This window comes from Heterodontus francisci, chromosome 11, assembly GCF_036365525.1.
Source record: "Heterodontus francisci isolate sHetFra1 chromosome 11, sHetFra1.hap1, whole genome shotgun sequence".
NCBI classification, from domain to species: Eukaryota; Metazoa; Chordata; class Chondrichthyes; order Heterodontiformes; family Heterodontidae; genus Heterodontus; species Heterodontus francisci.
In genome coordinates, this window is record NC_090381.1 from 83,471,443 (window position 1) to 83,499,361 (window position 27,919).

Genomic DNA, 27,919 nt, shown 5'->3' on the forward strand with positions numbered 1-27,919 from the left:
GCCTGTACCATAAATGGAGCTGCCACATTTTCACAGTCTTGTTATATTAGTTCTTCAGCTATGTATACCTTGACGTCTATGTTTGTTACAGTAAATTGCACAAGCCAATCCTCGAAAATTGATGCAGCAGTATTAAAGTTTTATGATTAGAGATGCTACATTTCTGCTGAATTAGGATTTCTCTTTGCAGTTTATGATCATTGCAGAAATTCGAACCTCATACCATTTCAGCTAAAGCTTATAATAAGCTTTTTAGATGTTCCTGATGCTTCTGGTGATACTGATACAGTATTTCCATAAATCAGCAGAATTAGCTGGGATCTTCAACAGTGTGGTTAAAACTGGGCAACAGAAGTCCAGAATTTTCTGCACTGAATATTATGATAACATTCCTAAATAATTTTTTTTAATCTACTCAAAGCTGACTTACAGTTACATTTTATATTTATACTTTACATCCTATACCCTATGATGCAAGTGTTGCTCAGCCAGGCCCAAGTAGAATTATTCTCATGAATAACATTATTTCCAAAAATATAAACGGTCTTTGTGCAGGTTACAAATAGTATAAAACAGGAAATATATAAATTAAACTGCATCAAAAGTTGATAAATTTCACTGTTACTTTATGATAGACCAAAATTACAAAATGTGTGCATTTTCCTTTATTACAATTATAATTAACCATTAAATCGACATTAGCCACAGCATTAGATTAGGTGTGGAGTTTCTGTAAATTCAGCAGGGTGAGGGTAAATAATTGCAAATATTAAGAAAATACATTAATAACTGTATATAATCACTGTAAGTTAAACTTTACTGTCATCCAAAAGAATAATCTTTTCATTTCTAACCTCAAAAATCATCAGTATAGTATGCGTATGCTCTATAATAAAACTGAGTGTGCATTCTGCATATAATACTAATAGAAAAAAGCATAGTGCTGACCATTAAAAAGAGAGAAATCTCTTCAGTATACTAGAAAATAATAATAAAATGGCATTTACATTTAGTTTGATAGGTAGGAAGCAAAACGGCTGATACTGCTGAGGGATTCACTAATGATATTAAAGACTACAGTGCATTTCAGAATATGTGTTAGTAAGATCCTAATGTCACTTATGTCAGTCTCTAATGCAAACGAAATGAGTCTTTCCTGTAATAAGAAGCTTCATGGAATTAGTTTCCGTTTGCAGAAAATTGCAATAGGCAGACACTTTTATCTAAAAATTTCACTCGTGTATAAGCAAAACTCATATTATTTGGTTACATTCCATCAGAACTAAAAATAACATTGTGCAAATTCTATGCATGCTAATGATGTATAGAAATCCATCTGCTTTCAGATAAAATGAGTTTAATTTTCTGTTGCCAACTGCCTGGTTGGCCTTTCATAAATTACTTATGCACAGCTATTATTAAAAAAGAGGAAAAGCAAATTAGAAAAGTCTTCCTATCTCTCTGCTGGATTTAGGCAACCCGTTGCTCTGACTGCTGGAGTCAGCATTTTGAAAAAAAATCTGCTCCCTTGAAATTCTTTGCATCTATGTGTGGCTTTGCATCATTGTTGCAATTTGTTTCCACTCAAATTTCTGCTAAATTAGTCCTAAATCTGAAAATTTTAAGACGAAATCAGGTGGACATACAGTTATACTCAATTGTCACCAATTTTGTTGAATTTTAATATAGTATTTAATTGAAATATAATCTGCACTCAGATAAATTCGTTTTTAAAATTTTTATCATTTTTTAGGTGGGTGGTATTAATTTAAATTCTCAAGGTTTAGTACATTACCTTAGTGTGCTCTGGAGACTTCCTTCTGAAGATAGTTAAGGCTTAGAAAAATGAATCAACGTTTTCAATGAATTGCCTGGGTTTCTGATTAAATAAACTAACCCCCTGTGCTTAATATAAAAAGATATGTGGCCAAATGATTGAAGACACTCCCAATCAGACATTTTGTAATCCAAAGTTTGACAAAAAAACTATATAGCATTAAGCTTTAGAAAAAACATTATCCTCACACGATCAATTGAAAGGGTATGTTCTTAAAAAAGAAAATAGTTTAAATTTCCTAATTCCTATTTTAAGTTTCAAACTTTAAGATTTTATATTGAACATAAGCATGAACACATCACAAGTATTTTATGCATTAGAAGACAGATGGGTGCCAGTGAGTTATAAGACAGTATTCAACTGACTAGTTATGATGACAAAATAAACTGCAAGAGTGAAGCATAAAAGAGTAATGATTATCAGCAAAACATCAAGATTCAATTAGTGCTTTAAAGTCCTGTACACAGCTATTACTTATAATTTGTCTATAATTTAAAATAATTTTTCATAACATTTTTATTATGCAATAAGTCTTACAGACATGGGTGATGATGTAAGTAAAAGACTAATAAGTAGCATTGAGTTAGAAACTGAAGGTAAAAAACTGGTGCTCATTCCTTCACTTGTATAATGGGGCAAAGGTTGAGGAAAAGGGCTCAGAGAGGTTAGCTATGCCCACTTAAATCATTTTAAAACGCATGGAGACATGCCTGATTTCCTAACCCAAAACTGTTGTCCACAAGGCCCTGCACCACCATCAGGTGTTGCAATATGTACAATAATATGTCGGTCCACTGAAACCACTGGGAAGATGAACTCATTAAATGAGCACCAACTAATTTTTTTTAGACTAAACTGCATCCATGGAGTATAAAAATAAAATTAGAAAATTAGAACAGAAATAGATTAAAATAGAAAATCATGAGTTTTATAGCAATAACTAAAAAGAAGCTGCAGTTGAATCAAGAGTGGCAATCAAATATTCTGGTTGTAAAACTTTCAGGAGCATTGGAGGAGAGAAAAGGGAGCAGAGTGGTGGTACAAACTTGAGCATTGGAGGATGAAGACTTAAATAGAGTAGTCCAGACATAATCCCTTTGGATAGACCTGAAGAATAACAAGGGATGAATCACACTATTGGCAGTATATTGCAGACAATGAAAATAAATTGAAGATTAAATTTATGGACACATTAGATAAGAAAGTATTAATGGTATTCATAATTCTACTAATTTTTAATTATTCAAAAACAGTTTGGGACAGGGAAAATATTTGTGGAAAGAAAGGAGAAGTATTTTTACAATGTGTTTTCTCAGTTAATATGTTGCTGCTCCAACAGGAAAGGAAGCACCAGGATATGGAAAATATTTGTGGTGAGAAAGACACAATAATGAATTGGAGCAACTAGGTGACCTAAGATTACAGAACATTTGGGAAAAGGTGGATATAGCATAATTAGATTCCATGTAAAAACAGAAAAGGAAAAATAAAAGGCTATGACTCTACCGGATAAGATTATTGGGGCAATTATGGATGTAATTGAATCATGCAGGGCTGTAAGGTGGGGGAATCAATTTGCACATTGCCCTTCAAAATTTCTGAGAACAATCTTAAGAGATTGAAAGGAATATGACACAGATTTAACCAGAATCATTCAGATGTCAATGCAGAAACTGAGCTATTCTTCCACTAATTTCTGCTCAGAGCATGAAACCGAATGATAATCTAATGTTCCTCAGCCAAAATACCATGGCCAGTGACAGCTGACATTCTGTATCATTTCTAGTTCTTAGAATGTGGATTCTATCTTGACCATTATTGACTCCGTTGCAGCTAATGGAAGAGAAGGCCTGATGGCCCTTACGGCACCAATTACTTAGTGCCTTCAACATAGCACAAAGCATCTTAAGGCACAATCAAAATTTGACCGAGGCACAAAAGGAGATATCAAAACAGATGATCAAAAATGTGGTCAGAGAGGTAGGTTTTAATAAGCATCTTAAAGGATGAGCGAGAGGAGAGATGAGAGGTTTAGGAAGGAAATGCCAGAGCTCAAGGCCAAGGCTGCTGAAAGCACTGCCACCAATGGTGGAGCAATTAAAATCGGAGATGTGCAAGACACCAGAATTAGAGGAGCACAGAGGTCTTGGAGGGTTGTAGGGCTGGAGAAGTTTACAGAGATAGGGAGAGGTGAGGCCATGGAGGGATTTGAGGACAAGGATGGGAATTTTAAAACTGAGGTGTTGCCAGACTGGAAGCCAATGTAGGTCACCAAGCATAGGGGTGATGGATAAACAGAACTTGATGTAAATTAAGATGCGGGTAGCAGTGTTTTAGATGATCCCAAGTTTAATAAATAGCTTTGGTTTACCATCAGGTCACCCACTAACAGGAAGAGTTAATTTAGAATTTTTAGTTTTTTAGTAACTCTGAAAACTAACCAATAACTTATCATTTGTACGCAGGATGCACATGAAAAGAAAAAAATGTGCAGAATTTAAAAATATATATGCAGTGTAGATTAGCTGAGTGACTGCATCACAAAAAAATGCCCTATTGACGAGTACACTAACTGTGGCAGTAATATACTGTGTCACAATTAAGGGATAGAAAAAGATTTGTACTCCATGCCATCTTTCACATCCACAGGATGCCACAATGCACTTTACAGCCAATGTATTACCTGAAGTTCAGTTCAGTAGGCAAACACACCAACTCCTAAAACAGCAATGACATAAACAACCAATTTATTTTTTTGGTGATGTTGGTTACGACATAAATGTTGGCCAGGACACTAAGAGAAGGTTTTTTTTTTCAAATAATGCCTTGGGATCTTTTACATCTACCTATTGTTTGGTGGCAATTGTTCAAGACTGTAATGAATTGAAACCTTTGTATGTTCATAGAAGTTCCACATAATCAGAGCCTTAGTTTTCAGGCAGCATGTGTGTGACTGATGGACATTATTCATTTCTTTTGAGGAGGGTAGAAGGAGAGAGAAGAATGTTGCAGAGGACTGATGTTGCAGGATTGGATTGGGATTGTTGGCAGGGATGGGGGGCTGGTGCGGGAGGAGACTGAACTTCATGCAAACTGCTGCTGAATGTAGTTGTATCCGGGTGAACCAACTGCCAGCTGTTGTGGCTGAAAGTTGTCCCCTTCCTCATCAGCATCATCTTCCTCAGAATCATGGCTGGCTTCCTGATATTCAAAGTCCATACTGTAGTCACATTGAATGGCAATATTAAGCAGCACCCAGCGTGCTAGCAGCTTGCTGGAAAATCGGTTTGACCTGAATTGCAGGGCTCTCCCAAAAGATTCAGCCATCAAAAGCATTCTTTCAGGTTGCCAATCACCTGCTCTATCACAGCATGGATACTGCTGTGGCTCTGGTTGCAGCACTGTCCTTCCTGAGTGTGAGAGTAATGTGCCAGGGTTAACAGCCAGATGTTCAAAAGATAGCCTTCATCTGCCAGTAGGCATACATGCATGAGTTACTGCTGCTGGGTAATTGTTGAGACATTTGATTCCTGCAATATGGCAGCATCGTACACCTCGCCAGGAAACATGTACAGACCTCCATAATCCTCATGTTACAGTTGCTGACAAGCTGGATGTCCATCAAGGAATTGCAGTTAAGGAATGCAGCCAGCTCATGGGGAGGCGTCCTCATGACACATATATGCAATCTATTACCTCTTCCACTTGGGAGAAGCTAGTGATCACCAAGAAGTCAACAATCCACTCATGTTGGCTTCTGCTGTCAATGGAGGAAGAAATGCTTGAGCTTGCCTTCTGAAACAAGGCAGTCTGTCACTTGCAGAATGCAGGAAAGGATGGCAGATTAGCTAAAATGTGCTATCGCACCTGTTGTCAACTGGGATCTGCTTCCTTTACACTGGCAAGGTTCAAAACACCCCAGACACCTCCTTAGAGAAGGTTGAGAGGTGATTTGATAGAGATGTTAAAAATCATGAGGTGTCTAGAGAGAGTAGATGGGAGAAATTATTCCCATTGGCTGAAGGGTCACAGATTTAAGGTGATTGACAAAAGAACCAAAGACGACATGAGGAAAATCTTTTTTAATGCAGCGAGTGGTCAGGATCTGGAATGCACTGCCTGAGAGGGTGGTGGAGGTAGATTCAATCGTGGCTTTCAAAAGAGAATTGGATAAGCACCTGAAGAGAAAAAAATTACAGGGCTCGGGAGAAAGGGCTGGGAATAGAAGTCGGTAAATTGCTCTTGCAGAGAGCCAACACAGTCCTGATGGGCCGAATGGCCTCATTCTGTCCTGTAATCATTCTATGATTCCATGACTGTTGTAAAATATGCTCAGAAAATAGAACAGTGTTAAACATAGTAGGATACAAATAGTTTAACTTCATTGAGAAAACTATTAAAGTCCTGCATTTGAAATGCACAAATCCCATTGCTTAAAGTACTAGAAAGATTTTTTAAAAATCCACTTGAAATAACAACAATTTTTGATGGCATTTTCATGTTCTCTCTATTACGTTATTACATGAAGAATCAGCATTGCAAGTATTGTATTTATGGTTCACCTCTTAAAATGTATAGTTCTATACACAACCAAAAATAGTCTTAACAACCAAGTTCTTAACAGAAGCATGGGTCATCATATTTCTAAATGGTACAAAACCACTTTAAAATAAGAGCATGCACTCAATGTGTTCAGCAATAATGGATGATTTCTTTTACATAAAAACATTAGTAGGAGCAGGAACAAGCCATTCAATAAGATCATGGCTAATCTGATTGTGGCCTCAATTCCACTTTCCTGCCTGCCCCCCATAACCCTTGACTCAGTTGTGGATCAAAACTCGGTTTTGCTCAGTCTTGAATATATGCAATGACCTAGCCTCCACTGCTCTCTGGGGTACAGAATTCCAAACACTAATGACTCCCTGAGAGAAGAAATTCCTCCTCATCACCGTCTTAAATAGGAGGTCCCCTTATTTTGAAACTGTGCCCCCTAGTTGTAGATTCCCAAATGAGGGGAAACATCTTCTCAGCATCTACCCTGTCAAGCCCCCTCAGAATCTTACATGTTTCAACAAGAGCACCTCTTATTCTTCTGTACTCCAATGAGTATAGGCCCAACTAGTTCAACCTTTCCTCAGAAGACAACCCTTTTATAAAGATACAGTGGAATTGCAAACCCTTTTTAAAAATCAAATCAAATCATTTAGTATTTCCCTACATCTGACACATAAAGGCACAAATTTATTCTTGATGCATTATTCCCAGGCTTGCCAAGTCTCAATCATTTTCATTTAATTCATTCATGGGATGTGGGCATCATTGGCTAGGCCAGCATTTATTGCCCATCCCTAGTTGCCCTAGCGAAGGTGGTGGTGAGTTGCCTTCTTAAACCGCTGCAGCCCATGTGGGGTAGGTATACCCACAGTGCTGTTAGGAAGGGAGTTCCAGGATTTTGACCCAGCGACAGTGAAGGAAGGCGATATAGTTCCAAGTCAGCATGGTGTGACTTGGAGGGGAACTTGGAGGTGGTGATGTTCCCATGCATTTGCTGCCCTTGTCCTTCTAGGTGGTACAGGTCATGGGTTTGGAAGGTGCTAAGGAGCCTTGGTACGTTGCTGCAGTGCATCTTGTAGATGGTACACACTGCTGCCACTGTGCGTCGGTGGTGGAGGGAGTGACTGTTTGTGGATGGGGTACCAATCAAGCGGTTTGCTTTGTCCTGGATGGTGTCGAGCTTCTTGAGTGTTGTTGGAGTTGCACCCATCCGGGCAAGTGGAGAGCATTCCATCACACTCCGGACTTCTGCCTTGTAAATGGTGGACAGGCTTTGGGGAGCCAGGAGGTGAGTTACTCGCCACAGGAGGTTATCTTCAATGTGAAGACGGGACTTTGTCTCCACAAGGACTGTGCGGTGGTCACTCCCACCAATACTGTCATGGATAGATGCATTTGCAGCAGGCAGATTGGTGAGGACAAGTATATTTTTCCCTCACCACCTGCCGCAGACCCAGTCTAGTTTTTTTAGTTTAGTTTAGAGATACAGCACTGAAATAGGCCCTTCGGCCCACCGAGTCTGTGCCGACCATCAACAACTCATTTATACTAATCCTACACTAATCCCATATTCCTACCACATCCCCACCTGTCCCTATATTTCCCTACCACCTACCTATATTAGGGGCAATTTATAATGGCCAATTTACCTATCAACCTGCAAGTCTTTGGCATGTGGGAGGAAACCGGAGCACCCGGAGGAAACCCACGCAGACACAGGGAGAACTTGCAAACTCCACACAGGCAGTACCCAGAATTGAACCCGGGTCGCTGGAGCTGTGAGGCTGCGGTGCTAACCACTGCGCCGCCCAGTAGTTAAGCCAGTCTTGGTAATGGACATTGAAATCACCCAGCCAAAGTACATTCTGCGCCCTTGCCACAGTGCTTTCTCCAAGCGGTGTTCAACATGGAGGAGTACTGAATCATCAGCTGATCAGGGGTGGCAGGTGGTAATAGCAGGAGGTTCCTTGCCCATGTTTGACCTGATGCTATGAGACTTCCTGGGGTCTGGAGTCGATATTGAGGGCAACTCCCTCCCAACTGTATACCACTGTGCCGCCATTTCTGCTGTGTCTGTCCTGCTGGTGGGACAGGATATACCAAGGGATGGTGATGGTGTCTAGGATAGTTTGTAAGGTCTGATTCAGGCTGTTGCTTGACTCGTCTGTGGGACAGCTCTCTCAACTTTGGCACAAGCCCCAGATTTTAGTTAGGACTTTGAAGGGTCAACCATGGTCAATGCCAGGTGGTCCATCCAGTTTCATTCCTTCTTAGATACAACTGAGTCACACCAACGACAATGGTTTTAAGGCCATCATCAGACTAGTTTTTAATTCCAGATTTATTAATTGAATTCCATTACCCAATGGGATTCGAACCCATAACTCCAGAGGAAAACCCAGGTCTCTGGTTTAACTAGTCCAATTACAATACCTACCACTAAGCAACAGTCTCCCCTATTTACAACCCGATTATATCAGTATTACAAATGACTTTAAATGTATCTATTTTTGTCACTTTTACTCAATTCCCGGACGTTGACTGCTCTGTTTTTCTCTATTGGAAATCGATTATTTTTCCGAAGATTACCATGCCAAGGCTTTAATGTTCCTTTTGGAAAGCTGCCTCACGTATTTCCGCAGGGATAAAGGAGTATTTGGGGCAAAAAAACTGGAAACATAGCTCATGAGGTCGTCTGAATAGTAACTACTAGCTCTTTTATTGTGAGTGATGGAATTGATATTTAGACACAGCAAATAGAATCAGAAACGCAACAACGTGCCCTTTCGGCAGCTCCACACGGACTCGGAGCGCCCTCCAGCGCTTTCTCCGCCCAGGCCTGTCCCTCCCGGAAGTGCGTCTGTTTACAACCGGAAACTCGCCGTTGCTAAGGGCGCCGACGGTAACCAAGGGAGTCTGCTCCTTCCGATCAGCAAAAACTTTGATTTTCATTTATATAAAGCGCAAAAAATGACGAATAATGTTCTGTGCGAAATAAATTGGGACGATGGCTTCGCTATACCTGTGGCAAACACAGAAAACAAGTCTTTGGAAGATGAAGTAAGTGGCGGGGACTAAGGCGTCTCTCAGTGCGTCGGTTAAAATATAGCATAATTGCAAACAGTTGTTTTCCTCCTTTCCCGGAATGGCATACAAGTAAAATTCTACCTGACACTGGTAACTCGATCTTGGCTTTGTGATTCAGTTGTGCTTTCTTATGCTGTGGAATAGCCATCGCAGTTCAGTTGAATCCTGCACTCGGCCTATGTCCACAAACATGCACTTTCCAACAGGGGTCTGACTCCCTCGAACGATGAGACAGAAGAGGGACCCCTAACTGATCTTTTCAAACCTCACTTACGAGGTCAGAGCTTTTGCGAACAACGTCAATGCGCTATCACCTGCTAACTCAGCAAAGAAGGGAACCTGGGAGCTTCATGTTGGTACATTAGACAATCTGTATACCCACTGAATCTTTTATAGGAGCCCCATTCTCATGTTGTTGTCAACCACTATTATTTAAAGTAATATAGGCACTGTCAAGCATAGCACCGCTTTTGGCATAATTGGTATTCCTAAAGGAATATCTAAGAACTGGGTTTATCAACTTGGCAACGCATACATATTATATGGGTTTGAATAAAACTTAATGAAATTAATTTGTAACTATGTGTCCATCCAATTAATTTTAACAATTAAGTAATGTGTCTGAAATAGGAGTGTACTATAATGTGAGAATATTCCATACTATATCAGCCATAAAGACAGGGCTAAAATGAGTCGAAGAGACTTAGTAGTTGGCAGGAAAAAAGACAGAGGCGCAAGGGGAGAGCCAACTGTGCAACAGCCCCGACCAACAAATTTCTCTGCAGCAACAGCCTGTCACTCTAGAATTGGCCTTTATAGCCACTCCAGGCGCTGCTTCACAAACCACTGACCACCTCCAGGCGCGTATCCATTGTCTCTCGAGAGAGGCCCAAAAGAAGAAAAGATATCATTTATAGTGAAATTATTCCCATGAAAGCACAGATCTATATTATTTGGAATAATAAATCAGTCAAATAAAAGTTTATTCTATGTGCTAATATTTTCTAATACTTGTTTCTTTCATTGTGAATTTGATTTCTATCCAGTCAGTTAGGTGCTGTGATTCAGTTTAAGCTAGGGCTGAATTTTACCAGTCCCTTGACTTCGGGGGTCGTGGGGGAGGGGGAGCCTAAAACGTGACCCCCGACATTGAGAAGGCCTCGCCACATTTTTCTGCTGGCGGCGAGGCCTCGATGGGACCTTCATTAAAATATTAAAACTAACCACATTAACATGCTAATGAACTTACCTGACGCTGTTAGCTGTCCCACACTGAATTTTATGGCGAACTGGCCTCCACTCGCACGCCTTCGAAACTCCGGCGAGACACTGGAGGGGAGGGGGAAATAAAGTGATCAGTGCGGGGGAAGCAGGGAACACTATCCTTACTGGTTGCAGGAATGGTGGGAAGTAGTTTAAGATCAAAGGGAATAAATTTCGGGGGGGAAAGTTCGGGATATAAATAAAAGGTTTTTCTGGGAGGAGAGGGATATTTATATATAGATTACCCATTGCTAGGTGGGAGACAGATTTAAAGTTGTATTAAAATTTTATTTTCATTTCCTGGAGACTGGAGCCTTTAAAAATTTAAATTTTGTAGTCCTTTAAAAATGGCGCTGCGCCTGCGCGATGACGCCGGACGCCGTTACTGGGGACACGGCAGGCGTCCCCTCTACATCATCGGGGCGGACGCTGCACCCCTCTATTTAAATCAACCCCCGTGCATAATATTGCGGAGGCTGTGTGGCGGCACTTCCGTGTCAGAGCGCGGTGCGCTGATAAAATTCAGTCCTTAGTACCATTTGAAAACACAGCAAAACTCATTTGGAATCAATTTATTAAGTGAATGATGGTTCTCAATTAGCAAGTCCAAATGAAACTATGGCAAATTCCATTGCTCTGCAAAGGCACCTTGTCTAATATAAAATAAAAACAAGAAATGCTGGAATCACTCAGCAGGTCTGGCAGCATCTGTGGAAAGAGAAGCAGAGTTAACTTTCGGGTCAGTGACCCTTCATCGGAACTCACCTTGTCTAATAATCAGTGATCTGTGCAGATTGACTCCTACTCTCTGCGCATGTGCTGCGTTCCGCATGCCAAGACTGGTTGGCGCATGCGCAGAATATATCATCGAGTAATGCGTGCAGAGAGCTGGGGTGGGGTAAGCGGCGAGAGCGCAGCCGAAGACCTTAGTGGTGGCGGCGGGTGCGCTCTCCTCCTCCAGCCCCCCAGGCCCACCCGCTTGCTCACCCCCCGGCCCGCCCGTCCACTTGCTCGCTCCCCCGCAACCCCCCGGCCCATTCGCTTACTCGCTCCATCCCTCCTGCCATTGTGTGCCGCCATATGTTTAGGTTGCCTTTGTGTGATTATTTGAGCAGCGCCATCTTTAGTCCTGGCAGCTGCTGAAGGCGCAGACTTTGATGTTTTAGAGGCACAGGCTGCATTTGCACCTGTGCCACTGCAGTGCCACCTAGTGGTAGCATTGTCAGCAAACACAGCCTTACTTTAAAGACCATTGGCTGACATTATAAAGATAAAAGAACCACATATCCTATTGCAATCTCTTGTTCTATTCAATGCAAATTATTTACAAAAATTATGAGGTAAATCTTGTTAAATTTGTTGTCATGATGATTTAAGAAGGAAGTTGGATGGGTACTTGAGGGAAATAAACTTGCAGGGCTACGGGATAGTGCGGGGGAGTGGGACTGATTGGATTGCTCTACAGAGAACCAGCATGGACCTTAATAGCTGAATGGCCTCCTTCTGTACTATTATGACTATAACATTGAAAATGAATTAGGCTACTAAGTATTATATTTTGGAAACTGTTGGAATGGTTATGTACTGCATTTTTGTACAGATATTTTCAAGGAATAAATAAGCAGTTAAGTATAATAACTAATAAGCAATAAAATAAATGCAGTAGTGCAATGGGTTGTAATTGGGGATGTGTAGTATACCTAAACAACAATAACAGCTTGTAGTTATATAGCCTCTTTAATGTAATAAAGCATTCCAAGGCATTTCACAGGAGCATCATAAAGCAAGATTTGACACCGAGGCAGATAAGGTGATATCAGGGCAGATGGCTAAAAGCTTGGTAAAAGAGGTTGGTTTTAAGTAGCATCTTAAAGGAAGAAAGAGAGGTAAAGAGCCAGAGCGGTTTAGAGAGGGAATTCCAGAGCTTAGGACCTAGGCAGCTGAAGGCATGACCACCAGTAATGGAGTAACTAAAATCGGGGATGCTCAAGAGGTCAGAATTAAATGAGCGCAGATATCTCAGAGGGTTGTGGGCCTAGAGGAGATTACTGAGATGGGGAGGGGTGAGGCCAAGGAGGAATCTGGAAACAAGGATGGGAATTTTATAATTGAGGAGTTGCTTGACTGGTAGCCCATGTGGGTCAGTGAGCATAGGGGTGATCGGTAAAGGGGACTTGGTGCAAGTAAGGACAGGGACAGCAAAGTTTTGGATGACGTCAAGTTTGCAGAGGGTAGAATATGGGAGGCCGACCAGAAATGCATTGGAATAGTCAAGTCTCGAGGTAACAAAGGCTTGGATGAGGATTTCAGCAGCAGACGATCTAAGGCAAGGGTGGAGTTTGGTGATATTACGGAGGTGGAAATAGGCAGTCTTAGCGATGGCAAGGATATATGATTGGAAACAGATTTCGGAGTTAAATATGACACTGAGATTGTGAACAGTCTGGTTCAGCCTCAGAGTTGCCAGGGAAAGCGATGGAGTCGATAGCTAGGGAATGGAGTTTGTAGCGGGGGCATAAGACAATGGTTCCCATCTTCGCATTAATTAATTGGAGGAAATTTCTGCTTATCCAGTACTGGATGTCAGACAATCAAGCTGATAATTTAGTGATGGTGGAGGAGTCAAGAGAGGTGGTGTTGAGGTAGAGTTAGGTGTCGCTAGAGTACATGTGAAAACCTGTGTTTTGGGATGATGTTGCTGAGGGGCAGCATGGAGATGAGAAATAGGAGGGGGCGAAGGTAACCACTTGGAAGCAGGAAGAGAAGCCACTGCAGGTGATTCTCTGGCTACAATTAGATAGATAAGAATGAAATCAACTGAGTGCCATCCTACCCAGCTGGATGATAGTGGAGAGACGTTGGAGGAGGATTGTGTGGTCAACTGTGTCAAAGGCTGCAGATTGAATGAATAGGTCAAATCTTCCAGTCAAACTGATGTTCTCAGTTACAGCCTACTTTAAAACTGCAAATGCGTTATTGAAATTGGGGTAATCTTCCATTAATGATATATAAATATTTTGTAGGCTGATGGTAGCTCAGAAAATTACAGGCAGTAATGTAAATGTATAGTTTTAGTTTAATGCTAAAGTTAAACATTTTTTAAATTCAATGGGATTGCCAGCAACATTAAACATGCTTTGAATCTGCTGAACTGGTTCAGATGCTGCTTTATAGCAGATAGTCATACAGTAGTGCCTGTCAAACAAGCTGAGAATACTCACATAACCAGTCAAATACTTATTACCATAGGTACAAAAGAAGCAGAAGGAAAAAGATAACTTCGAAAGCCAGCTGACTAATGTTGAGGACCGCATCCATGCAATGACAATGCATCTGCAGAATGTTCATCAGGAGTTAACTAATACACAGGTATATATTAGTGGCAAAGGATAAGCTTATTCTGACCATTCCAGCAGTGTTTCATGTTGACTGAAATGGCTTAATGCATGGTGTCATTGTGCTGGTTTACAAGCTTCCTTTTAGATAGACTTCCATGAGATTATAAAGGTCTCAGATTTTAATTACAGCTGCTGCCAAACAAAGATTTGTTGTGTAGGTTCAAAAGTTTGTATGGCAAACCCTATAAAAATCATCCTTATTTAGAACTATAGCGATACAGATCTCACTTTCTTCAAAAGAAAAATAGGGCAGAAGCAACCACCCTTATTTCTTTCTCAAATAAAAGCAAAATACTGTGGATGCTGAAAATCTGGAATAAAAACAGAAAATGCTGGAAATACTCAACAGGTCTGGCAGTATCTGTGGAAAGAGAAGCAGAGTTAACGTTTCAGGTCAGTTCTGATGAAAGGTCACAGATCTGAAACATTAGCTCTGCTTCTCTCACCACAGATGCTGCCAGACCCGCTGAGCATTTCCAGCATTTTCTGTTTTTATTTCAACTCTTTCTCATCTGCTACTGTACTTGCTGGAGAGAGATGATTTAAGTGAAACAGCTTAAAGGCCCACACAAGTGCCACAGCCCACACATGGCCTAGGAAATGATGGACACAACCATCGCTTTATTCACTCTCCATTGCTTCCACACCTGCCTCATCCTCAGCGACAGGCTCCCCTGCCATGATCCAACCGAACTCCATGGCCGCCTTCTCCATCAGTGTCACCACTGCAATGAAAGGCACTCCACCTCCTGTGCATTGACGCTCTCTGGCATTCTGAGTGCACGTCTCCTGCAAGCACAGACCTACGCAGTGTCATTTCTATCTCATAGTCCATCTGTGCCAGTCACTGAGGCATTGTAAATATTCAGCACCACGCCGCTGAGATGGCATGGTGACACAGCTGTTTACCCATCACTGACCCATGGAGTTTGGGTGTGCATGAAGTGGGTGCCTCAATATGGATGTTGGTGCTTGGTGTTTCCCATGCGTGGGTCTACCACCTGGTCTCACATTTCATGGGTGCCTTTTAATTCGTGCTGGGCTTCCAGTTTGCAACTCAAAATGCCACTCACCTTCCCAGACTGCACCAGGTCATTAAATCTCTTCCTGCACTGGATCCAGGTTGTTGGAATGATCCCTTGGCTGCTCACTATGCCTGCTACCTCCAGCCATGCCTTCTTCGTTAGGCTTGCTGGGCTCCCCTTCCCGTCTGCTGGAAATGGGACAACCTTCCTTTGTCTTACTGTCTGCAGGAGCACCTTCAGGGAAGTGTCGCTGAATTGTGCAGTGACCCTTCCTTGTGCTGAAGCCATTCCTCCACTGCCTCCATTGCTATGACCCCCTCCGTTGTAGCTTGTGTCTGCAACCTGCCTGAATGGTGCTCATGTGACTTTAAAAATGGCACCTCACATGGAGCTGCCGCCACTATGACCTGTTTGCCACCTTTAATTGCTGGCTCCCTCGCCTGCCATCCCTTAATCGGCTCTTCCTTGTAAAATCGCTGAGGAAGTCCTGCTGCCTGCCTGGGCGTGCCGCCGACCTGAATATCCCCTGACGTCTGATTATCCACCCTATCGATAAAATTCAGGCCATGAACTTTGTTTCTGTCTCCACAGAAGCTGCTCAACCTGCTGAGTATTTCCAACATTTTCTATTTTTATATAAGTATGTGAGATGGTTCCCAGGATCTGTTTAAATCAGGTGTGTCAGGTTTTTGTCAGGTGTGTCCAGGAAGGTTTCCTGACTCAATATGTAGATAGGCCGACAAGAGGGGAGACTATGTTGGACTTGGTGCTTGGCAACGAACCAGGCCAGCTGGCAGATCTCTCGGTGGGAGAGCATTTCGGTGACAGTGATCACAACTCCCTGACCTTTACTACAGTCATGGAGAGGGACAGGAGCAGACGGGATGGGAAAATATTTAATTGGGGGAGGGGGAATTACAATGCTATTAGGCAGGAACTGGGGAACATAAATTGGGAGCAGATGTTCTCAGGGAAATGCACGACAGAAATGCGGAGGTTGTTTAGGGAGCACTTGCTGCGACTGCTGGATAGGTTTGTCCCGATGAGGCAGGGAAGGGATGTTTAGGGTGAAGGAACCTTGGATGACAAGAGATGTGGAACAGCTAGTCAAGAGGAAGAAGGAAGCTTACTTAAGGTTGAGGAAGCAAGGATCAGACAGGGCTCTAGAGGGTTACAAGGTAGCCAGGAAGGAACTGAAGAATGGACTTAGGAGAGCTAGAAGGGGACATGAAAAAGTCTTGGCGGGTAGGATTAAGGAAAATCACAAGGCGTTCTACACTTATGTGAGGAACAAGAGGATGGCCAGAGTGAGGGTAGGGCCAATCAGGGATTGTGGAGGGAACTTGTGCCTGGAGTCGGAGGAGATAGGGGAGGTCCTAAATGAATACTTTGCTTCAGTATTCAGGGACCTGGTCGTTTGTGAGGACAGCGTGGAACAGGCTGATATGCTCGAACAGGTTGAGGTTAAGAGGGAGGATGTGCTGGAAATTTTGAATGATATGAGGACAGATATGTCCCCGGGGCCAGACGGGATATACCCAAGGATATTACGGGAAGCGGGGGAAGAGATTGCTGCGCCTTTGGCGATGATCTTTGCGTCTTCACTGTCCACTGGAGTGGTACCGGATGATTGGAGGGTGGCAAATGTTGGTCCCTTGTTCAAGAAAGGGAATAGGGATAACCCTGGGAATTATAGACCAGTCAGTCTTACGTCGGTAGTGGGCAAATTATTGGAGAGGATTCTGAGAGACAGGATTTATGATTATTTGGAAAAGCATGGTTTGATTAGAGACAGTCAGCATGGCTTTGTGAGGGGCAGGTCATGCCTCACAAGCCTTATTGAATTCTTTGAAGATGTGACAAAACACATTGATGAAGGAAGAGCTTTGGATGTAGTGTATATGGATTTTAGCAAGGCGTTTGATAAGGTTCCCCATGGTAGGCTCATTCAGAAAGTAAGGAGGCATGGGATTCAGGGAAAGTTGGCTGTCTGGATACAAAATTGGCTGGCCCATAGAAGTCAGAGGGTGGTAGTAGATGGAAAGTATTCAGCATGGAGCTCGGTGACCAGTGGTGTTCCACAAGGATCTGTTCTGGGACCTCTGCTCTTTGTGATTTTTATAAATGACTTGGATGAGGAAGTGGAAGGCTGGGTTAGCAAGTTTGCCGATGACACGAAGGTTGCTGGAGTTGCGGATAGTGTGGAAGGCTGTTGTAGGTTGCAACGGGACATTGACAGGATGCAGAGCTGGGCTGAGAAGTGGCAGATGGAGTTCAACCTGGAAAAGTGTGAAGTGATTCATTTTGGAAGGTCGAATTTGAATGCGGAATACAGGCTTAAAGACAGGATTCTTGGTAGTGTGGAGGAACAGAGGGATCTTGGAGTCCATGTCCATAGATCGCTCAAAGTTGCCACCCAAGTTGATAGGATTGTTCAGAAGGCGTATGGTGTGTTGGCTTTCATTAACAGGGGGATTGAGTTTAAGAGCCGCGAGGTTATGCTGCAGCTCTATAAGGCCCTGGTTCGACCACACTTGGAATATTGTGTTCAGTTCTGGTCGCCTCATTATAGGAAGGATGTGGAAGCTTTAGAGAGGGTGCAGAGGAGATTTACCAGGATGCTGCCTGGACTGGAGGGCATGTCCTACGAAGAAAGATTGAGGGAGCTGGGGCTTTTCTCATTGGAGCGAAGAAGAATGAGAGGTGACTTGATAGAGGGGTACAAGATGATGAGAGGCATAGATAGAGTGGATAGCCAGAGACTTTTTCCCAGGATGGAAAGGGCTATCACCAGGGGGCATAATTTTAAGGTGATTGGAGGAAGGTTTCGGGGAGATGTCAGAGGTCGGTTCTTTACGCAGAGAGTGGTGGGTGCGTGGAATGCGCTGCCAGCGGTGGTAGTAGAAGCAGATACGTTAGGGGCATTTAAGCGACTCTTGGATAGGTACATGGATGATAGTAGAATGAAGGGTCAGTAGTTAGTTTGATCTTAGAGTAGGTTAAAGGTTCGGCACAACATCGTGGGCCGAAGGGCCTGTACTGTGCTGTACTGTTCTATGTTCTATGTTCTAAGTGTGAACTAGTGGCATTAATTGAACTTTCCAACATTGATGGTGTTATTAACATTAGCTTGTTCCTTTAGCAAATTCATCTCGTTTTTCTCACTGTGAAGTGGATAAATGTCTTGAAACAATACAAAGCTGCTGATCATTCTTTCATTTAGTCTTTACAAAAAGCACGAGAAAAAGAACTTGAAACTGAACAGCAGTTCAAGGTTCTTGCAGAGCGGGAGATGGAACGTCTTAAACTAGAAATTCGGCGGCTTGAAAATGACATGGCTTTATTGAGGGAGAGAAAAAATATTATGGAGGTAAGTCTCAATATGTTTGTGAAATACTGTATATTCATTCAGATAGTGCCATTTTATGACTTATTTGAACTTTGGATGAAATTCTAGGTATCTGTGTGCACAACTAAGTTGCATTAGTGTCAAGATCAGTGGCAAAAGGGCTGTTTGTAGCTCCAGAAGGCACTCAGTGTATTTAGTTCTGTATGTGCTAATAGTCACTGGAAAGTAAAATGGAATGGGGTATAAATTGGGTGGTTGATCTGATGATGCCAGTTTCTTGCCTGGTGGGTGAGGGAAAAAATATCTCCCCATGTTCAGTGTCTTCCTGTTTTTATGATTATCTGCCTAATGAGTTTCACCAGCTATGTAAACAGCTAAGTAAATGTTCTGTCCTCTTGAACTTCTGAAATACCTGCCATTATCATTTCCCATTTAAAAAAAAAATTACCAAAACCAGTTACTAAAAACTACTGGATGCATCTAATTTGGGAAAAACCTTTTGCAACTGACATAATTTCTTCTTATGCAGATCATTTGTAGGATTCTCTTTGGATAGTCTTGTTCAAGTTGAGCAGGTCAAGATACATGCATAACTGCCCAATTGCTTTGTGTGCTATTACAAAGGAGTAACTCTACTTTCATAACACAAGTCCTCACTTGTCTACTTTCAGCACAGCCATTCAAAAAATATCACTACTTTGTTCAATTTGGAATATTTGGTTCTTCTTTTTTTTCTTTTGGGCCTCCTTATCTCGAGAGACAATGGATACGCGCCTGGAGGTGGTCAGTGGTTTGTGAAGCAGCGCCTGGAGTGGCTATAAAGGCCAATTCTGGAGTGACAGGCTCTTCCACAGGTGCTGCAGAGAAATTTGTTTGTTGGGGCTGTTGCACAGTTGGCTCTCCCCTTGCGCCTCTGTCTTTTTTCCTGCCAACTACTAAGTCTCTTCGACTCGCCACAATTTAGCCCTGTCTTTATGGCTGCCCGCCAGCTCTGGCGAATGCTGGCAACTGACTCCCACGACTTGTGATCAATGTCACACGATTTCATGTCGCGTTTGCAGACGTCTTTATAACGGAGACATGGACGGCCGGTGGGTCGGAATATTTGGTGCCCCTAAGATATATCATCATACCATTAATTTATTGGTTGAGCACACAGATGTTCTCAATAGTGTCAGCATTGCTTATGTTGAATGTCTCCTTGAGCTTCAATTCTGTTTTTAAGTTTATCTTTCAGGGCAAATGGTTACCTTATCCAAGGTTCAGCTACTGCCTGTACATTGCCTAACAGGTGATGCTATGTTCTTCAGGCAAAATCAAAATTTTGAAACAAGTCATTATTGTCATTGAATATTGAAGCTCAGTTTTTGTTTGTTTCCATCTACAGTCAACACTTGCTTCACTGTGGTTGCTGAAGCAAATGTTGACTGGGGTAAGAAACAATAGAAATTGTATCACCTGCCTTGAGTCTAATATTTTAGATTTGAATTATCCAACAAGAAATGTTGGTGGTAAACATTTAAACCATTAGTTTAAATCTGACATAACCAGTCTGATTAGCAATTTTACATTTAAATTTATTTCCTTGTTAACACAAAGTCATGGTAGCATTGAATATTGTAGAGATGTGATATGGTTAATCAAGGAGTTTTCAGAGGTTAAAAGGAGTACCAATAGGGTGGCAGCATGGTATTTTCGGCAGTAGAACATTTGATTTCCATAGGCTGAATTTTATGAGCGTGCCGCAAATTGTGGTGGTGTGCTCTGATCTCGGCGGTCCGCTTGTGCGGATTCGGCGTTGCTGAGCCCACACGATATTTCGTGCGGTGGTCATTTAAGTGGAGGGGGCGGAGCAGCTGTCTGCGATGATGTAGAGGAGGAGGCCACTCTGTTCCCGGCAACGGCATCCGGCGCCACCGCACAGGTGCTGGCGCGTTTTTAAAGGGCTTCAAGCCCTTCAGGTAGAATCAATGTTTTAAAGGTGCCGCCAACCTGAAATGACAAATAAAATATCAGTGATACTTTCAATCTCCTTTCCACCCCTCCCACACTGAGTTATCCATAATTAAAATAACCTTTATCCCCAGAAGACCAATTTTTAAAATAACAAACTTTTTCATTCCCCAACTTCAGCACCTTTGACCCTCAGCCCTTTCCCATAATTCCCACACCCAATCAGAGCGGTTTTCCCGCTCCCCCCCGCCCTGAAATTTTCACTCCTCCCCGCTCCCCACCAGCTGGCGGCCGGAATATCGGCGTGGGACAGCCATCGCTATCAGATAGATAATTATTCTTCAATTGTAATACGATTTGCATATTAAAATGAAGGCGGCCAGGGGGACGCACCGAGGCCTTGCCGCCGGTGGTAAAATGCGGTGGGGCCTTCTCGGCGTGTGGGGTCGTGGCGGGCCTCTCCCGGAAGAATTTTCCTGGCCCCCCCCGCCATGATCCCTGACGCCGGAGAGCTAGTAATATTCAGCCCATGTCAGGGTTCCAACTTCAAATTTCAGCTTTGACTGCCATGCAAACTGGATTATTCTCACTGCCTATATGTATTTGGTTTATTACGTCTTGCATGTTATATTGGATTAGTGATTTTACTTAAATCTCCGTGCTTTATGCTGAAATGATAAAAATATAATTATTCCCAGTCTATTGGGCTTTCTCACAAAATGTTTTTGGATATTTGCCTATAAAACAACTGTGCCTACACTTCAAATATATTTAACTAGTTGTAAAGTGCTCTGGGAAATCCTGATGAAAGATGCTATACAAATGCAAGTGGACTCATTCTTTCTTAAAGATAGACACAAATTCTTTTGGGCCTCCTTATCTCAAGAGACAATGGATACGCGCCTGGAGGTAGTCAGTGGTTTGTGAAGCAGCGCCTGGAGTGGCTATAAAGGTCAAATATATGATTATTATTAATAGACAGAATGCATTAGATTTGCACTCCACAGATTTCTAATGTTCAGTGGACTAAGTATCACTACATATTTGAATATTAATTATTACTGTGAGTAAAAAAAGGCAATGTTAGTGTAAAACAGAGAGACTGGAGAAAATAAACAATTATTTTTTTCTAGAATAATATCTATAGGTATACACAGAAAATTGAGGATTTGAAATGTCAGTTAAACTGGGACAAGCAAGCTTTAGAGGCCTGGCTAGAAGAGTCTACCAAAAAAGATGAAGATGCAATTACCATCCAGAAGTATGCACAAGAAGATGAAGGAAAAATCAGGGTATGTATTGTTGTGTTACTGTTCGTTTACTCAGCAAAGTGTGTCCCATAGCAATTTTCATAAACCGTAGGAAAAAAACACAAGTGTGAACTAAAACAAACACATGGGTGCTCTTCTGATGGTTAAAGCAGTAAATGCACTTTCTCCTGTGACACATCTGAGGTTTGATCCAAGATATCTGTGTTAAGTTAGCTGGTCTTTGCCACAGTGGGGGTGAGAGTATTACAACTAGCTTGATGTGTTCCAAGACTGGAAAGGGGAAAAAATCAACTAATTTCTGCTGCACTTACAACACATTGGCCCACATTTTGTGGTTGTAATACGATGAAATTGTCAGCATCTGCCGTCCTTACAACTGTGAAACCAACAGTCACTTCCGGTGTCTGCACATGCACAATTAAACGCGGAAATCCAGAAGTTGCTGTCAATGATTCCCTGCTGTTCCACAGCGCACATTGTTAAAGTCTCCACAGATGGAAATCTTTAGAAATCACTTGGATTAACATGACTTTCTACTGTTATGCTTTTATTTCACTGCAAAAACCCTTGAAAAAGTTATACCTTGTTGAATGAGGTGTAACTGGCTTTTTTACAGTGTACTTATCATTGTTGCTGCTGAACAACTTGTCTGGCCCTGAAAAACTAATTTTATATTTGTGGAATGTGAAATTTGCCCATTTTGATAAAAATTTACAGATTTTTCATATAATCTTTCAAAAGTTTATGATATTTCAGCATCTACCTTAATCCCACATGTATGTCCCATTCTTTTTGTAAAATGATTAAAAAGTGAAGGATAATCGGTGCATTTTATTTCCTTCTTTGCTGTCTGTGAGAATTCTTCAATGTGATTGGCTGCTTAGCCTGCTGTGTGACATCACTGTTGCTGGACATCCAAGATCCCCTATAGTTGGCGCCAGAATCAAATTAATGTCAGGAAAGGTGAAATCCACGCCATAGACATCGCTAATCTTGTGGACAGCAGCGAGTACCATTTCTGTGCCGGTAACCACATAATCTCGGCCAATGATCATTGCTGGAAAGTACATTTTTGTAGATGTTGGATGAGGATAGGATTGGGCTGTAACATTCATAGAGTTGAATAATCTGCTAAATCATTTGAGCTCGGTACCTGGGGGCACTTTCTGTTCCTGGACACCATGCTAGCTGACATTGTAAATGGTTTCCTCACGTCAGATACTGTTTCCCTTCTTTTCAAAAACACCATCATTACCTCCCTTCTCAATAATTCCACCCTTGACTTCCCTGTGCTTGCAGAGTACCATCCTATCTCCAACCTCACTTTTCTCCAAAGTCCATGAACATGTTAGCACGTGCCCATCTTTCCTGCAACTCCCTGTTTGAATATCTCCAATCATGTTTCTGTCCCTGCCATAACACAGCATTAATCAAAGTCACAAATGATATCTTTTATGACAGAGACCATGGTGCATTATCCATCAGTCTCCTCCTCAATCTGTCTGCAGCCTTTGACATTAATTTGATTCTGATAATAACTATAGGGGATCTTGGGTGTTTAGCAACAGTGATGTCATCTATCAGGCTAAGCAGCCAATCACTTTGAAGAATTCTCATAGACAGCAAACCAGGAAATAAAATGCCATGCCAACCTTGAACATCTCTGTTCTGTTATGTAATTCAATGGGATCCATTTGGTTTCTCTCTTATAACCTCTGGCGTCCTCAAAGATCTATCCTTAGCTGCCTGCTGTTCCTTATCTACATGCTGCCTCCTGGCAGCATCATCCGAAGACATGGGGTCAGCTTTGACCTGTACGCTATTGACACGAGCTCCACCTCTTCACCATTGCACTCAACTCCTCCACTGCCTTATGCATGTCAGTCTTCAGTAAGCTGAAATTTCCTCCAGTTAAATATTTCTATTGTCTTTGATCTCTGCCACAAACTCCATACCCTTTCAACTGATTCCATCCTTGCCCACTATCTCAGGTTGAACCAGACTGTTTGCTACCTTGAAACCCTATTCAACCCTGATCTGAACTTCCAATCCCACATTTCCTCCATCACCAAAACCACGTCCTTCCATCTCCATAACATCGCCCACCTCCGCACCTGCCTTAGCCCATAGCCAAAATCCTCATCCATTCCTTTGTCACCTCATTACTCAACAATATCAACATCTCTTGGACAGCCTTCCATCATCTACATACTATAAACTTTGGCTTATCGAAAACTCTGCTGCATGTATCCTATTTCCCACCAAGTCTCATCCATGTCCTTGCTGGCTTACATTGGATCCCAGTCGTTCAACACCTCAAATGTAAAATTCTCATTCTCCTGTTTAAATTCCTTCATGGCCTCACCCCTTCCTTATCTCTATAATCTCCTCCAGTCTTACAGTGACCCCCCCGCCCCCCAGAACTCTCTATTCCTCCAAGTGTACCTGTTGTGTACCCTCCTTTGCTCCACTAATGGCAGCTGTGACTTCAGCCATCTAGAACTTATGTTCTGGAATTCTGTCCCTAAACTCCTTCGCTTCTCCACTCCCTTTCCTCTTTTAGGACACTCCTTAAAATCCACCTCTTTACCCAATCTTTTGGCAACTGCCTTCTGACATTGTCTTCATTGGATTAGCATCATCTGATTATGTTCCTGTGAAGTACCTTGGGACATTAAAGGGGCTAATTAAGTTGTTCTTGTTCTCTTTGTTGCTAATGCTGTTGTTGCTGCTGTTGAACTGTCCTTCACTATGACATAGTGACTTCAGGATATGGGGGAAAAAATTTGGAAAGAAATATTGTACGTAGAACAAACTTACTTGATAGTGTTTGTGTTTATTACAGGATATTACAGTCCGAATGGAGAGGATGACTATTGAAGCAAATAAAAAGCGTAAACTACTTGACAATGAAATGACTGAAACAATTGCAGCACAGGTTAGATACACTACATAGACCAGTATTCCAAGTTCTATCCTTATTCAACCTACAGTGTATTTGTTATGAATATGCTAAATACAATCTTGCATTATATTTAAAGTACTGAAATATAATTTATCTTAAGTTAAAAATGTATAGCAACAAGGTAAATATTGTAGATTTTTATAGAAAGCAAATTTAGAAACTTGTTTCTATCATCAGATGGAGTTGGACAAAATAGCACATGACTTTCACAGATCCCACAGGGAGAGGCAAGAACTAATCAGCCAATGGCAGGACACTATTGAACAGATGCAGAAAAGAGATCAGGAGATGGACAAGTGTGCACTGGTAAGGAGCTTAACTTCCACATTTATAATCTGATTTTCAGTACAATTGCGTACTGCCTCCCATATTAGAGGTTATAAATCAATGACTGTGGTCTCAAGGTCAATATAATGTACAAAATTTTGAGGGGCCTGGATAGAGTGGAGGTGAAGGTTCTATTCACCTTAGCAGAGAGGTCAGTGACGAGGGGGCATAGATTTAAAGTGATTGGTAGAACAATTAGAGGGGAGATAAGGAAAAAAAAATTTTCCCAGAGGGTGTTGGAGGTCTGGAACTCACCGCCTGAAAGGGTAGTTGAGGCAGAATCCCTCAACTCATTCAAAAGGAGTCTGGATATGCACCTCAAATGTCGTAACCTGCAGGGCTATGGACCAAATGCTGGAAGGTGGATCGTTTTTCGGCCGGCACAGACACGATGGGCCATGTGGCCTCTTTCTGTACCTTAAACTTTCTATGATTTCTATGAATGGAAAACCAGCATAATTTCAGGAGACATTGGCAGGAAATTACTCCCAAGCTGCTTTGCCAGTTTTACATTGTTCTCCCCTCTAATAGTTCTACTAATCACTTTAAATCTATGCCCCTTCGTCACTGACCTGTCTGCTAAGGTGCATAGACCCTTTACCTCCACTCTATTCAGGCCCCTCATTATAATGGCACTGCTGTGTTTGAGCACATACTGTCCACACTTAATACTATCTATATTGGGTAAATAGCACTAAATATTTGTTATCTCCATAACAGTCAATTACAGAAGCATGGGTTATAATATATTTAATGTGCTATTTCGGTAGTTTAATAAATCCTTATCCTGTATTTATCCATTTAAAAACAAAGCTTTCAGCCAGTCAGGTCCTTAAGCTGTTTCAATCAGCTGTTCACACCTTGTTAAAGTGAGATTACTTTGGTGATGAGATTCTGGATGCAACTGTTAACAATTACAAGAGGCAATTGCTCTGTGGGATTTCTTGTTTTTAAAAAATATGCTGGTAATTTACCTTTTTGGCTTTATCGTCCAACACACGTAGCAGGAAAATCATGATGACACCAACACCCCCATAAGTGGTTGGGAATATTTATCCATGAACAATATTCTGTACAATATACATTTTAGCCACATGTGGAGCAAAATTCTCAGTTTATTTTAAATTAGCAACAGCAAGTTTGGAGAGTATATTTCACTTTTAAAACATAATCCAAGTTTTTTCACATTTAAGCTATATTTTAAAAGCTGCACCCATGAAGGAATTGTTCTCGAGACAAAAACATGTCATACTTCCGGATGGGGGAAATTCTAGGGTTCCATCGAAGGATGAGCCAGATGGTTTGTCATTTTTGGGATTGCTAAAAGCTGATTGTCAAGAAAATGCACTACGAAACATTGAAGTATAATCATTGTAAATGCTGCATACTGTTTCTTACATTTTTTTCCATCAATACATGGTTTAATCTTATCACCGAGATATACAGCACAGAAGGAGGCTATTTGGCGTCTCGTGTCTATGCTGACCAACGAGTAACCATCCAGCCTAATCCCACTTTCCAGCTCTTGGTCTGTAGCCTAGTAGATTATGGCACTTTAAGTGTACATCCAAGTACTTTTTAAATGTTATGAGGGTTTCTGCCTCTTCCACCCTTTCAGACAGTGAGTTCCAGGCCCCCACCACCCTCTGGGTGAAAGGATTTCCACTTGAATCCCCTCTAAACCTCCTACTTCTTAACGTAATTCTATGCCCCCTGGTTATGGACCCCTTAACCACGGGAAATACGGGCCTTTCTATCCATTCTGTCAAGACCTCCCATAATTTTATACACTTTAATCAGGTCTGCCCTCAGACTCCTCTGTTCCAAAGAAAACAATGCCAGACTATCCAATCCCCCCCCGCTCCCCACAACTAAAATTCTTCAGTCCAGGTAACATCCTCATAAATCTCCTCCGCACCTTCTCCAGTGCAATCACACATTTCCTGTAGTGCAGTGACCAGAATTGTGCACATTACTCCAGCCGTGGCCTAACTAGTTGTGTTTATCCAATAGTTCCAGCATGACCTCCCAGCTCTTATATTCTATGCCTTGGCTAATAAAGGCAAGTATCCTGTTGCCTTCTTGACCACCATATCTACCTGTCCAGCCACCTTCAGGGATCTGTGGACATGCAATCCGAGGCCCCTCTGTTCCTCTACACTTCTCTGAATCTACCATTTATTGTGTAGTCCTTTGCCTTGTTAGCCTTCCCCAAATGCATTACCTAACACTTCTCCACACTGAACTCTGTAACTGTGGAAGATGGGGAAGGGGAAACAAAACAAAGAAAGAAGGAAATGAACAATAGTTACAACAGAAAAAAGTCAAATCAGTCAGTGGATGTTTAGAGGTTCACTCTTAAATGCTTTTTGTTCTGATCAACTTGTCGCTCACCACCGGACAGAAGGTTGTGGGTTCAAGTCCCACTTAAGAGACTTGAGAACACATTCCACCTGACATGCCCAGGGTGCGCTGCACCGCCGAAGGTACCGTCCCCCGGATGTGACGTCAAACCAAGGCGCTGTCTGCCTTCAGGTGGATGCAAAAGATTGCATGTCCACCACTTTGAAGAAGAGGGTGTTTTCCCCAGTATCTTGGCCAATATTTATCCCTCAACTCACATCACTAAAACTGATCATCAGGTCACTATTACATTACTGTTTGTGGGAGCCCACTGTGTACACATTGGCTGCCATGTTTCCTACATTACAACAGTGACTACACTTTAAATGTACTTCATTGGCTGTAAAGCACTTTGGGACTCCCAAGATCATGAAAGGCGCTATAGAAATGCATGTTCCTCTTTCTTTTACACAAACTCAGTAGTGGAGTTCGAGAGATGCATATCGTGGGAATATTGATATTGTCAACATCTCTGAACCATGGC

General features: G+C 42.0%; 1 protein-coding gene across 1 annotated transcript in view; it reads left to right on the plus strand.

Moving 5' to 3' along the window:
• Positions 1–9,279: 9,279 nt before the first annotated feature.
• ccdc39 (coiled-coil domain 39 molecular ruler complex subunit) overlaps positions 9,280–27,919 on the plus strand; it is a 147,544-nt gene continuing 128,904 nt past the window's right edge. The window contains exons 1-6 of the mRNA XM_068041499.1: positions 9,280–9,454; positions 13,994–14,113; positions 18,391–18,537; positions 21,603–21,761; positions 24,586–24,678; positions 24,883–25,011. Of these exons, the coding sequence (XP_067897600.1) occupies positions 9,365–9,454; positions 13,994–14,113; positions 18,391–18,537; positions 21,603–21,761; positions 24,586–24,678; positions 24,883–25,011 (738 nt within the window). The 5' untranslated portion in view covers positions 9,280–9,364. The remainder of the gene's footprint in view (positions 9,455–13,993; positions 14,114–18,390; positions 18,538–21,602; positions 21,762–24,585; positions 24,679–24,882; positions 25,012–27,919) is intronic.